General features: G+C 40.5%; 1 protein-coding gene across 1 annotated transcript in view; it reads left to right on the top strand.

The window, feature by feature from the left end:
* Nucleotides 1-13,367, top strand: part of LOC106895965 (venom phosphodiesterase 1-like) — a 40,643-nt gene extending 27,276 nt beyond the window's left edge. The window contains exons 16-25 of the mRNA XM_014955644.1: nt 477-543; nt 1,691-1,778; nt 3,771-3,940; nt 4,053-4,104; nt 4,892-5,046; nt 6,668-6,800; nt 7,299-7,376; nt 8,845-8,977; nt 10,360-10,516; nt 12,992-13,367. Of these exons, the coding sequence (XP_014811130.1) occupies nt 477-543; nt 1,691-1,778; nt 3,771-3,940; nt 4,053-4,104; nt 4,892-5,046; nt 6,668-6,800; nt 7,299-7,376; nt 8,845-8,977; nt 10,360-10,516; nt 12,992-13,165 (1,207 nt within the window). The 3' untranslated portion in view covers nt 13,166-13,367. The remainder of the gene's footprint in view (nt 1-476; nt 544-1,690; nt 1,779-3,770; nt 3,941-4,052; nt 4,105-4,891; nt 5,047-6,667; nt 6,801-7,298; nt 7,377-8,844; nt 8,978-10,359; nt 10,517-12,991) is intronic.
* Nucleotides 13,368-14,184: the final 817 nt, after the last annotated feature.

Genomic DNA, 14,184 nt, shown 5'->3' with positions numbered 1-14,184 from the left:
TCTTCTGTACCCTTTAGAATCCATGGTGAAAGTCTTGTAAGGCAAAATCCCTTGCAATCTTATTTATATTGTTCCACAGAGGCAAACAGCACAGTTCTCCCATTATACATTTTCTATTAAAACACAGATACCACAGAATATAACTGAGGAATTCTTCCTAAACAGGTTACGCTTGTTCTGAAACTTGTAGCTAGGTGAAGACCTCGGTTCAAAAATAGCCCTTTTTTACCTATTTGTTTTGAAAACATTGATTCTCTGTACACGCGGTAGCTATGTAGGATAATTTATTTCTGTCCGTAGCAGTATCTGTTACAGAAGAAAGAAATATTTATAAAAGTGAACACTGGATGAGGAAAACGTACTACAATATTATGCCAGAGTCAGTTCTTAAGACCTGATCCAGAGTCAGGATAACTGTTATTAAGTAATTCTATTTGTGCTGGTTTTATTAACACTATGTGATGGTTTCTCCTTAGGGACTCAAGTTACAGAGGGTGTGATGGGGGTAACCATGGCTATAACAATGAATTTAAAAGTATGGAGGTAAGACAATTTCTGTTCTGGTCTTGCACCTTCTCGTATAGAAAATCACAATGTGCTGGGAGAACCACCAGAATATAGAATGTATGATAGTTTTAGCAGTGTGCTTTGTCTTTCCATGTCACCCAGACGTGTAAACTGTGAACACCCACTGGGTCCACGCACTCGTATGGCCTTTCATTGAAGTGTAGGAGGCTGCTTCCTTGGGACTCTGTAGTAAAACTTGAGGCTCACCTCTGTGGAGGCAGAGACACTACAGTAAATCAAGGATACCAAGTTTAGCTGTGGGACACTGGATTCTTTCATTCTTTCATTCTTCCATTCTTCCATTCTTCTACTGAAGCACTCACCGAAAAATCTCCACAGGTTCTGGGAGTTCAGTTGAGCATCTCAAAGCCTGTGTGCTCAAATTAACTAAAACTCATTGCCTGTGCTTATTTTGCAAGACTTAATCATATCGTCAGAGAAAAAAAGTCCTTGGTATAACCTGTATGTTAGTATACCCCATGTTGCAGTTTCATTTCATTTTCCTTTCTGGTTACAGTAAAAATATTTTGAGGTCTTGAGCTTTCGGTTTTTCACGTACTTTCTGTGATGTGAACCTTTAGATAAGGTCAAGCGTGCCACTACTAATCCCATACCCTGTGCCTAAGAATCAGGTTCTTCCAGATCTTCACAACTATATTAAAACCCTGTGTCAATATTTTGATCTGAACTCTGCTGAGGGTTTGTATGGAAAGAAAAAGTGAATTCTTGTTACGGTACAAACCTTAGTCATAGATAACCTTATGCTGGTGGCACCATGGCTGAGGAAACTTTTTTCTTTATGAAGGAACAAACTGTCCTAACATCTTTTTAAAATTAATTAAAGATTCCTTTTCTACTATGGGAACATAGGATATTATTTTAGAACAGATCATTGTTCTGTTTAGTCATGTTTCCTGTACCTTATGTCAGGCAGCTCAGGAGACTTATAAAGTAGTAGACACTAATGTGAGACTGTAAGAAGTACCAGGGTTCTGCTACAATGCTATATTTTAACTGAGAAAAGACTATATTTTGTTCCAGTGTCCCTCTCTGTAAAATGCAACTGAATTGCTTTTGAATTTGGGTTCCGTTAGATAACAGCTCTTGTTTTATTACCATCCAGGCTATATTCTTAGCACATGGCCCAGGCTTTAAAGATAAAACAGAAGTGGATGCCTTTGAAAACATTGAGGTTTACAACCTGATGTGTGGTGAGTAGGAACAATCCGGTACTTTAGGTGATAAACCAACAGTGTTTTCGAATATCAGTGTTGTAACAGCCAAGAGTAACTAAAAATTTAGTGAATTCATGCAGAAGCTAGGTTATTTCCCAGAAAACACTGAAGCCATGCTTTCTTGTACAGTGCTAAAAATTTTATTTTTCAGTGGTGCCCGGGGACAGGACAAGAGGAAATGGGCACAAACTTGAGTATAAGAAGTGCCACCTAAACGTGAGGAGGAACTTCTTTACTGTGAGGGTGGCAGAGCCCTGGAACAGGCTGCCCAGAGACCTTTTGGAGTCTCCTTCTCTGGAGACTCCAAACCCCCCTGGACATGGTCCTCTGCAACCTGCTATAGGTAGACCAGCTCTGGCAGGGGATTGGACTAGGTGATCTCCAGAGGTCCCTTCCAACCCCATATGATTCTATGATTAACTGCCAGAAATTGTTCTGCTTTGAAGGATTTTTCTGATTGCAGGAGGAGTCCAGTAAAGAATCAGAGAGAAGCTCTCCTGCCACATGGGCTTGCTGTTGAAATAGTGCCTGGGGGATAATTTTGGGATAAGAATCCTGTAGAGAGTTACTGCTCTTGCTCAACACGTAAGATGGACCATTGCAGTCCCAGCAGTGAGCAATCAGGAAGTAGGTGCCTCAGAAAATACGGACTAAAGCATCCCACAAAAATGCAGTAGGCCAGTGTGCTCCACAGTGTGCTGCGTTTGCAAGCACATTTGTACTGAGCATTAAATCGTCTAATCCTGTGAATGTTATGGCAATGTATAAAGCTGTATGAAAAATCCATCATTACCAAATCTTGATGCAGTGGGAGATAGCAACCAACATTAGAATCACAGAATTGTCTGGGTTGGAAGGGACCTTTAAGATCATCGAGTCCAACCATCAACCTAACTCTGATAAAAACCATCACTAACCCATGTCTCTAAGCACTATGTCAACCCGTCTTTTAAATATCTCCATGGATGGTGATTCCACCACTGCCCTGGGCAGCCTCTTCCAAGGCTTAATAACCCTTTCAGTGCCAAAATTGTTCCTAATATCCATCCTAAACCTCCCCTCGTGCAACTTGAGGCCATTTCCTCTTGTCCCATCGCCTGTTCCCTGGGAGAAGAGACCGACCCCCACGGCTACACCCTTCTTTCAGGGAGTTGGAGAGAGCCAGAAGGTCTCCCCTCAGCCTCCTTTTCTCCAGGCTGAACACCCCCAGCTCCCTCAGCCGCTCCTCACCAGACTTGTGCTCCAGACCCCTCACCAGCTCCGTTGCCCTTCTCTGGACCCGCTCCAGTACCTCAATGTCTTTTTTTGTGTTAAGGGCCCCAAAACTGGACAGAGCCCTCAAGGTGGGGCCTCCCCAGGGCCCAGCACAGGGGGACGATCACCTCCTGATTCCTGCTCACCACACTGTTCCTGACACAGGCCAGGATGCTGTTGCCACCTTGGCCACCTGGGCACACTGCTGGCTCCTGTTCAGCCCACAGGCCACCAACACCCCCAGGTCCTTTTCCATGGGGCAGCTCCATCCCCTCTGCCCCCAGCCTGGAGCGCTGCAGGGGTTTGGTGTGACCCAAGAGCAGGACCTGGCACTTGGCCTTGTTGAACCTTATCCCATTGGCCTCGGTCCATCCATCCAGCCTGTCCAGATCCTTCTGAAGAGCCTTTCTAGTGTCCAGCAGATCAACACTCCTGCTCAACTCGGTGTCATCTGTGAACTTTCTGAGGGTGCACTCGATCCCCTCGTCCAGATTATTGATAAAGATGATACCTAGAAATACCTAGATGATATCTGGGTTTCTTCATACCTAGAAAATTGGCAGTTGATGGTAGGAGTTACCATAAGTGTTTAGATAACTGACTGAGCTATTTATTCTACATTTATAATGAATGCATAAGAAATGCATAGAATTGGAAAGATGATGTCTTTTAAAAATGCCATTTTAGTCTTACAAATTTCAAAATGTTTCACAGATTTGCTGCACATCACACCTGCCCCAAACAACGGGACACATGGCAGCCTGAATCACCTCTTAAAAAAACCTTTTTACAATCCTTCACATGCAAAAGAAGTGTCAGCTCCTTCTTCATGTCCAGTTACCCATCTGATTCCAGAAGATGATCTGGGATGCACGTGCCCGATTGTAAGTAGGGGCTTTTTGGGATTTTTTTAATCACCTTTATCAAGTGTGTTCTCTTTTCTTTGGTTTTTCTAAACTACGGATGCATTCTGAATGGTTCTCTTATATTTTGCAGATAACAAATGTTTCAGAAATAAATAAGAGGTTAAATCTCACTGCAGAAGAAAGTAAGTAGCAAGAAATGAAAAGAACAGCAATATTTTAAAATCTCTGCCTGGTTTAGATTTTATGTTATTGATTTCAGTAGGAATTGTTGCATTATAAATGACAATTTAAAGTAAAGTTGAGAAGCCAAGTCAGAAGCATAATTTTTTTTTTTAATTTCTTTTAAAAAATTTTTTTTAAAAATTTTTAAATTTTAATTTCTTTAAAAAAAAAAGCTAATTGATACTGTAACAACATTTATGCATAGGAACTGGGTCTGAATCCCATTAAAATCTTGGGAAAAACCATACAGGTTTCAGTAGCCTTTGGAGAAAGCCTGAACACTTCTAAGCCATATACCATAACTCTTGTTCCCTACCTTGTAACCATAATTCTGCCTTTCTCTGATCAAAAATTCCCACAAATATTTCTGTGTGCTTTTATATGGGCTTTCTGGAAATTTTAGGAAGAATTGTGATGCTTCCTAGTCAAATAAGATGTAAATTGCACTCCACTGGCAAGACAAGTTCAAAAGATTTTTATTGGTATGAAACTGCAAAGAAACAAGAATTTGCAAGTCTGATATATTACATTGACTTATATACATCAAAAATAACATGAAAACTATTTTCTACATTTTCAATTCCACTCAGAAGCTAAGAGCTTAAAGAAATCCATGCCCACGTTTGCTGTTGGTTTTATTTGTCTTCATTAATGTTTTTATTTTACATTTTTCTCTGCTCTCTTAAAACTTTGTGCCATCCAAAATGTTACGGAAGAGCGAATCAATAATTATTGCTTCAATTCTAGTAAAGAACGCAAACACGTATCATTTGCCATATGGGAGACCCAAAGTTCTGCAGAACAACAAAGTCTACTGCCTCCTTTCTCATCACCAGTACGTGAGTGGGTACAGCTATGACATTCGGATGCCACTGTGGACTGCATACACTGTGAATAAGCCTGTAAGTTATCAAATATCCATACTCTTCTTAAATATGTAATACAACATCTTGAAAACGTGGTTCATTCATTGGGAATCCTGGTTAAGGACTGGTGGACATCATGTGACCTAAGGCCCTTATGACACTGGAAAAGTGTCTCTGATATCTTTTAAGTTTCAACTGTCTTAAAATACTGTTCAATAATATAGAATAACCATCTGTCACACACAAGGGATTTTCAAAATCAGAAGCTTTTAAGCTTTTCTATGAATATCATCATCTTTTTTCTATTAGCAAACTCTACAAGACAGTTTGTACTAATGCATATTTCTGTATGTTCTGATTATTTGCTCTCTGTTACATTCTGTAATGTCTGAAAAATGTAATTACAGCTGAATGAACCTCTGAGACTTCAAGGTCATGTGGCTCTGGAACAAACTGTTTAAGTTTTCAGGGTCAGTAATGTTAGTGGACATTCATGGACTAAATTCCCCTTCTAATTTGACCCTTTTCCTAAGTTGCCCTTGAGGAAATAACTTTTATTGATGTTTATTCTAAGTTGCCCTTGAGGAAATAACTTTTATATTGATTTTGCTGTTTGAAGAGAACTGTTATTGATGTTTACATGATTTCTTATTTCATCAGTACAAATATGGGGAAATTATTTTAATCAAATGCTAGTATTTCAGAAAGTTTTACTCCAAGCTATTAATTTCATTCCATGTGGCACATATATTTTCCATTAATATACAACCTGGCCATAATATCATCATAAAAGTAACTAAAGAAATTAAATCAAGGAGTACAAAGAGGCACGAGAAGTACATTCCAGTTCTTTATTTCTGCTCATTTTTAACCCATCGAAATAAACAACGTACTGAAAATCAATTTAAATGTTTAACTACTGTTTATAAAGGTATAAAGCAAATAAATATGTTCTGTTCTTACCAAAATGAAAATAAATGACGTGTAAATGAGTATGAAAAAGAAAACAGTTACACACAGAAGATTGTATTCTGATGTTTTAGTTAATGCTATTGTAAAACTACAGTAAGGGTTATAGGGGGAAAAAAAAAAGTAAAGGTTATAGAAATAATTAGCCTAATCAGAATCACTTTTGGCCAGATCTTAGCTAGTGTACATGTTAACTTGTCTTAGCTGAAGTTAGGAAAACTTAGCCAATAACATGTAGTGAATTTGCTATGAATTTATTTAGCTTTAAATCTTCAACACAGCAGACTCTTATTATGGAGACAGCATCCTCAGAGATGAGGTGACAGTGTCATCTTTATATGCTTGCTGCTTTCCAGGAGGATGTGACATCAAGTCTGTGTTTCCAGAAATATGTGAAGTGACGAATGAGCCAAACTTGTCACCTGTTTTTTGCCTAGAGGTCTAACCTTATTTTGCTACTACAATTTTACGTGCTGCATAAGGATTTCCCTGAATTACCTAAAAACAGAAGTAGAGGAAAAAACACTAGGCAGAAAACATCAGTGTCCAGTACTTTCATTGACCTGATTCACTATGAAAATAGGAGGAGATTCAATGAAGTCCGATCTAGAAAGTTAAAACCATACAAAGCCTTGGGTTAGCCACAGCTGTGGGTGTAATATTTTCTTTTTTTTTCCCTTTTCAACAGGAAAACACATCTCTTCCTCCCACTGTTTCAGACTGTCTGCGGGCTGATGTTAGAATCCCTGTTGCTCGGAGCCAAAATTGTTCCAACTACCCAGAAGGGCTGACCTTTACCCGCAGTTTCCTCTATCCTCCCAGTGAGCACGGTTCTTTTTATAGCTAGAGCTTAGAAAGTCTTAATCAGCTGGATGTGGGTTTGTGCTTAAACATAAACCCAAACACCAACACAAACTTCTGTGGATCAGCAGGCTGGGCAGAAAAAGGTTTCCAGTGTTTGTAGGCTGACCAAAAGCAGGGCTTTGGTATCTAAATATTTTCAGTTTAGACCATTTTTTTATTTTAAAAATGGAACAACTTGAATGTGGTGAAAACTGGGTTGGGAAGATGTAAAGGGTTGGAGCGAAGGGCTGTCCCTCATCCTCTGGGTGAATGTTCATTTCCTATTGTCTAATTTGATAATTACTTTCTTGAGTAGACTGTACAAATAAATTTGGAGCTATGTTTATAGACGGATCATACACTCATGCTCAAATATAAAATGTAATTACATGTACCTGCAACTTATAATGACATAGGAATCAAATTAATCTGTGTGTATAGTATTTCATTAGTTTCTACTTTGTTCTTTTATATAGACTTCAATTCATCTACTCTTGTACAGTATGATGCCTTACTCACCAGCAATATTGTTCCCATGTATAGTGCTTTCACAGGTAGGTTGCAAAGTTTTGATTAATTTTGATTCAATTTCTGTAACTAAGGTTGTGGATTTGATAAAGCTATGACAAGGTCTTAGAAACATTAATGCGTGGCCTGCGGTATATCCAGATCTTGTGCAAATATATTTAAAACTATTTAAAAATATATATGTGAAATTTTAAATCATGCTTATCTAAGTTATCTTTTTTTTTCTGTGTATAGTTTTGTCTGATATCTGCTTAGGTGTACATGCCAATTTTGAATTTTCTCTTCACCTCCTGTGTCCTGTCCTAACATGAAACGCTGATTATGAAACTCTCATGAAAATATCCCCTTGGGGAAATGCTCAAAGTGAATGAAAATTGCACTTTTTCTTTCCTTTTGCAAGGTCCCAGGAGAGAACAGGACAAAGTTTTACAAACAATGTCCTGATACAGTGCCTGTTCCATCGAGCAGAAACTCAAACCAGACAATACTGATCTCGGAATATTTACTTCAGGCAGATGTTTCTGTTATATAAGTGCATGAGAAGCTCTCCTGCTTTCAGCTGAGATAAAGTGAATTTTCTTTCTAGTGGTTGCTGCATTTTCAGATTTGATATGAAAGGAACGTCAATAATGCATATTGGTTTAGTTGTTGCTAAGCGATGTTTATACTCGAGGTCTTTTTTCCCCTTCCCATAGAAGCTGAGGAGGAGCCTAGACTGACTGATGGGATGGCCAATGGAATATTCCATGCCATAGACATCCTGCTCAGTCTATAAATGGGGATTGGCCAGGAGGAATGCACGATCTCTGCTCAAGTTGAGCTGGGCAACTCCCTCTTCTCCCTACCCTTCTGGGGATGAAGGGGGAGTGAGCCATCAGCTGTGGCTGTATGGTCCTGGTTGCTGGCTGGGGTTAAACCACAACAGCTACATTAACTTTTTCCATCCAGCCTGACTCATTTTTGTTCATAACCACTGATAAGAAATTTCCTACAACTGCACATTGTCCATTTAGGCTTTGGCACATTTTAGGTAGAAAGAAGAAAAAGCTGGAGGAAAAGTGATGATTTAACTACCTTTCTAATGTATCCAGATCTCATTCATTCATTCACTCATGTCATATGAAAAACAGAGACCCAGAAAACCTAATCTTCTAAGTAAATCAAAGGCACTGTGAAAAATCCAGTTTTCCAAGGAAAACTCTACAAGAGATTTAAACTTACAAGAAGTTACCCTAGACCATAAGAAAGAGGCAAATCAATAGGAGATGCCCTCAATCCCCCCAAACCCATCTGTGTGGTTTTTTTTCCATGAGAGCTGTAAATATTGAAATAGTCTCATCTTCTGTCCAACACATTGTATTTTCTCTAATAGTATGTGTGAAATAAGCCAAATTGCCTAGTGATATTTGACATGAGTTCCTCAGAGCTGGACTAACTCTTGGGTGGTCACTTCAAATTTGTGTTAAACATGCTTATATTTTCTTTTGGTGACAGAAATATGGGAATATTTCCATAATGTGCTTCTTCAGAAGTACGCTACAGAAAGGAATGGAGTAAATGTTGTCAGTGGACCAGTGTTTGATTACAATTACGATGGCCATTTTGATACGCTTGATGAAATTAAGCAGTAAGTACATGGAAGAGCCAGAAGTCAAACTCTGGATTATTTCCCACTGTATTTCCTAGCAAACGCATTTCTATTCATAAAGAACAAGAAAGAAGTATCTTCACTCAGTCGTGTAACTGGGAATGTAAAATGTCACATTCTTGAGTGGCATCTTTGCACAGCTGTGGCTCACACAGGTCACTTGAAGGTCTGACAAGTTTTAGGTACATTTTAGTGAGTTCTGGTAGTATAACAAAATACGTTTTAAAATTCATCTGTTTGTAGAAACAGGTATAAGAAAAGACTTACATAAAAGAATTCTATAATAGAGAAATATAAAAGATAAAGACCAATGATTTATGTTAGTGAATGAGGACAGAAGGAGGAAAAAAAACAGAATGAGAACAAACAACTTAGATTGTTCCAAATATAGGGAAAAATGCCTGGTGACAGTAAAAACCTTTAGCTGAAAAGTGCTGGGAAATCCGCACAGCTGAATCTGTCGCTGGAGATGCTTTATTCAAGGCTAGACTTCATACCACATCTGTCAAAAATGGTTTGAGAATGGGAAAATCAGCTCTGCCACGAAGTAGGAGGGTGGAAGGGAGGAGAGACTAGAACTTCCTTCCAAGCAGATGCTGTAATACCCGGCCGACCACATAATGTTGTCTACAGTTTGGAATAAGCATGTTTTATTCAGCGTGGTTAGTCATTCCTACGAACCCGTATAATGATTTCAGTGATGGTGTTTGGCTGGACACTGAAGACGTACAGCAAGTTTGGGAAGCGTTCAGCTCCTCAGAAGTTCATACACAAAAGTGGCCACATTGATAGAATAGCCAGAAAAAGGAGGCACAAAAATCTTCTCACAAGTTTATACACAAAAGTGGCCACGTTGATAGAATTAGCCAGAAAAAGGAGGCAAAGAAATCTCGAATCAGGTGTCCTAAACTGGTTTCTGTAGCACATAGCCACAAGTCATCCTTCTGGCATGTCTTGCTGGCAAGAAACCTGAGCCTAATTTTGTCACTCTTCTCCAGTTCGGTTTCACGTGGCTGAGAGTCTTAATGTAATGAAGGGCAAACACGATGCTCTATCCTTCCTCTTCCAGATGTAGGGATCTCTGGCCTTGGCAAAATAGAATGTTGACCACGTAAGCAATCCTGCTGGTGTCAGTGGGACTGCTTGTAGCAAAAGGTCTAATCCATGCATGTTTGGCTGCTCTTGAAACAGATAGTGAAGCTGCCTATCCCCATGACGTATTTATTTCAGTTATAAAATAAATAAAAGTCATACCGTAGTGGCAGATCTGTGCTGAGATAAGTTCTATAAATTCCTAACGGCGTCAGTCATTTTAATACTTGACTTCCAGGTGAATCCCTTAATTGATGTTTGTTTTGTAGGTATGTAAACAATACGGAAATCCCTGTCCCAACCCATTACTTCGTGGTTCTGACCAGCTGCAAGAACAAGTCCTATACTCCACTGAACTGTTTGGGCTCCTTGGATGCTTTGTCTTTTATCCTTCCTCATCGACCTGACAACACCGAAAGCTGTGCTGTAAGTACCATTCTAGGCTCCTGTGTGCCCATCAGCTTCATGAACTGATTCCTGGTGGGCTCCGGTCATCTGGAGAATCTTTAGAAGTCTCAGTGTTCAATTAATTCTTCCCCGTGAGTTGAGAGTGAGCTGAGAGCTAAAGTGATGACTAGGAGAGGAAGAAGCTCCAGGAGAGGCAGCTGGAAACTAATGAATGGATATCAAGTGAGGAAAAAGAAGAAATGAGGGTTTGATAAGAGGACTTGGAGATGCTGTCACCTGAGAATGGCAGCACAGCCAACAAGGTGATGAGAGGGCTTTATGGAAGGCTGCAGGATAAACTTACTCCAGAGGTATTAGAAGACTTTGAGTGTTACTCCCTTCAGTGTATCTAGGAGAATTCCTTCAATCCTTTGTTCCACCTTCACCAGAAATTAGACAGCAGGCATATAGATATATGGTCCCACAGCTGAAATTGATACTTGGGTGAAATAAAATCTATGGTTACCACTAAGAGTGTAAATCTCATGTTTTGTAGCAAACAAAATAAATTAGCTGAGTGTAATATGGATTGTTAAACCAACCGAGTGTTCCATAAATTCTGGGATCATAGAATCATAGAATGGTTTGGGTTGGAAGGGACCTTAAAGATCATCCAGTTCCCACCCCCTGCCCTGGGCAGGGACACCTCCCACCAGACCAGGTTGCTCCAAGCCCCATCCAGCCTGGCCTTGAACCCCTCCAGGGATGGGGCAGCCACAGCTTCTCTGGGCAACCTGGGCCAGGCTCTTACCACCCTCACAGCAAAGAATTTCTTCCTGAGATCTCATCTACATCTCTCCTCTTTCAGTTTGAAGCAGATGGTGATGCAGAAGGTTCCTTAGCTCAGTGTGTGTATGACAGTCTCCTCACAGAGAAGTGTAGCTGTGCAGACTTGAACTGGCCCTCAAAGCAGTAAAATTCTGTGTATTTAGTTTATTTATAACTTTGAACTCATAGCTCCAGACAGGTGCAAGGAACAACTTGGGTGTCTCCACTTTTGTGGTATGGATAATCCCCAACTGCCCAGTCATCTCTTTGGTAGTTGGGAGCTGACTAAATAAACAAAATAAATAATTTGAATGAATGATTTTTCAGACTTTAGAAACTAAAATATATTATTTCTAAAGTTTAGCATCAACCCCCAAATATTGCATTTTGTGTTTATTATGCCTTGCATTCCTGTAAATTTAGTCAACCATTTGTGCCAGGAGCAATACTGGAAACCGAAAAGCAAATTACCATCTGTTTGCAAAACGACTTGGTAGTAAAAGAATTGAGCAATAACAATTTTGATCAACTAGTGCCTACATTTCCATTGTTTTTGCTGTCTACTCAGCCATTATTACTGCTGTCTGACAATCCAGACAGAGCTGCTGTCAGGACTCCGCTCCGGTTGTCGGTCTACTCAGCCATTATTACTGCTGTCTGACAATCCAGACAGAGCTGCTGTCGGGACTCTGCTCCGGCTGTCAGTGCCTGCTCTTTCTCCAGCCCGAGCTCTGCAGCTAATTTATACCGTAACTAAAACTGTCCTCACTTGTGTGTTTAAAATATGACTCAACTGTCCTTTGCAGTTAAAAGTCATACCCGATGTTTCAGCATAATTCTGCTTCTCTGCTGCTCTGGGGGTGGGACGAGGGGACGTCCGAGCTGCTGTCGGGACTCTGCTCCGGCTGTCAGTGCCTGCTCTTTCTCCAGCCCGAGCTCTGCAGCTAATTTATACCGTAACTAAAACTGTCCTCACTTGTGTGTTTAAAATATGACTCAACTGTCCTTTGCAGTTAAAAGTCATACCGGGGGTTTCAGCATAATTCTGCTTCTCTGCTGCTCTGGGGGTGGAACGAGGGGACGTCCGTTTGATTCTGTTCAGATGGGATCCCCCAGTGCAAGGCAGCCTGGAGAAGAGGAGGCTGAGGGGAGACCTTATTGCTCTCTACAACTCCCTGAAAGGAGGGTGTAGAGAGGTGGGGGTCGGTCTCTTTTCTCAAGTCACAGGCGACAGGACAAGAGGAAATGGCCTCAAGTTGCGCCAGGGGAGGTTCAGGCTGGATATTAGGAAAAATTTTTTCACCGAAAGGGTTCTCAGCCCTTGGAATGGGCTGCCCAGGGAGGTGGCTGAGGCCCCATCCCTGGAGGTGTTCAAAAGACGGGTTGATGTAGTGCTGGGAGGTATGGTTTAGTGATGGGGATGCTCCTTGTTTGTTGTGCGGGTGTCTATTTTTGTCAGTGAGGTTGACGGTTGGACAAGATGATCTTTAAGGTCCCTTCCAACCTAGAAGATTCTGTGATTCTGCGTTGAGGGAAAAACCTGGGAGAAGTTTCACCAACTGGAGGCCTTCAGTCCGTCAAACCAGTTCAAACACCGGTTATGGGCGGTGTGGGCGACCACCACCACCAAACAACGGAGCGAGTGCCTTTTATGCATTTGAACATTGTTCTTCTTTGCTTTGGCAGGAAAATAAGCAACCATCTGAATGGGTTGAAGAAAGGGTTCAGGCTCATTCTGCACGTGTCCGGGACGTGGAGCTGCTGACGGGGCTTGACTTCTACCAGGAGAGAACGGAACCCGTCTCCGAGATCCTACAGCTGAAGACGTTTTTGCCAATATTTGAGACTGAAAGTAACTGAGCAGCTGTTAAAAAAGTGACAGTTTGCTTGGAAGAAAGCAAATTTAAGTAAATTTAATTTTTTTCCTTGCTAAGTTAGGAAAAGAGACATGACTGCAGCTCTTCTGTATGAAAACACACTTGGAGGAGCTAATTTAATTTTTCAAATTCGTGTCCTTTGGTGGAATGTTTTGTACCAACTGAATAAAAATTAGCTAAAGTAATTTAAATCATTGCTGAGCCAGGCTTTCAAAACAGAGAGTATCTTATTAGTACTGGGTTGAAGGAAAAAAAAAAACTACAAAAGGATCATGTTTCATAATAGAGAGACCCCAGAATTGCAAACTGTGTTGAAAATGTTTCTATAATAGAATTGGAAAGTGCAAGAGTTTGAGAGGAGCGTGTGTGGGTTTTCCCTTGTGTTTATCAGAGAGGTTACAGTTATCTAATACTAGTGTGTCCTGAAATGTTCTGAATTTCACTTTCTCACCTATTAATTCACATGGGAACTGCTCTGTATTCAGAAAACATGCTCAGTTTATATATACTGGAAGTGTCTTCTGTGATCATCCTCTTGTGTTTTCCACTGGGGTTTATTCATTATGCCAGTAACAAGTGAAGTGAAATTACAGTAAATGAGCTATTTTCTGTGCCCTTCAGAAACCCGAAGGCATTCTCAACACGAAAAGGTAATAGAAAAGCTCTTGCCAGAAGAATTTTGTCTGGATATTTACCTGTATTTGCAACGATTTCCGAGTGCCTGGCAATGCCTAAATGTTTGTGTCTATTTTAAAACGGTTAAACCTGAGATTAGAGCACAAAATTAGTGGTGACACCCGAAAAATGGTCAGTGTTGCTTTCCGTGGTGAGTTTATACACAGAGACTCTCAAACACAGACTGTGTTGGACAAAGGTGACTGCTGGGACAAGCGGTGGAAATTCCCGGATTCCGCTATGGCAGAAATGTCAGGTGTTAATTAAGTGTTGAGCTGAAAATTAGCTACAGCAGGGAATCAACCCTCTGGCACATTTATAGGCACA

This window comes from Calidris pugnax, unplaced genomic scaffold (genome assembly GCF_001431845.1).
Source record: "Calidris pugnax isolate Ruff unplaced genomic scaffold, ASM143184v1 scaffold212, whole genome shotgun sequence".
Taxonomy (NCBI): Eukaryota; Metazoa; Chordata; class Aves; order Charadriiformes; family Scolopacidae; genus Calidris; species Calidris pugnax.
The sequence above is the reverse complement of the archived record's forward strand: the minus strand, read 5'-3'. Positions and strand labels throughout refer to the sequence as shown.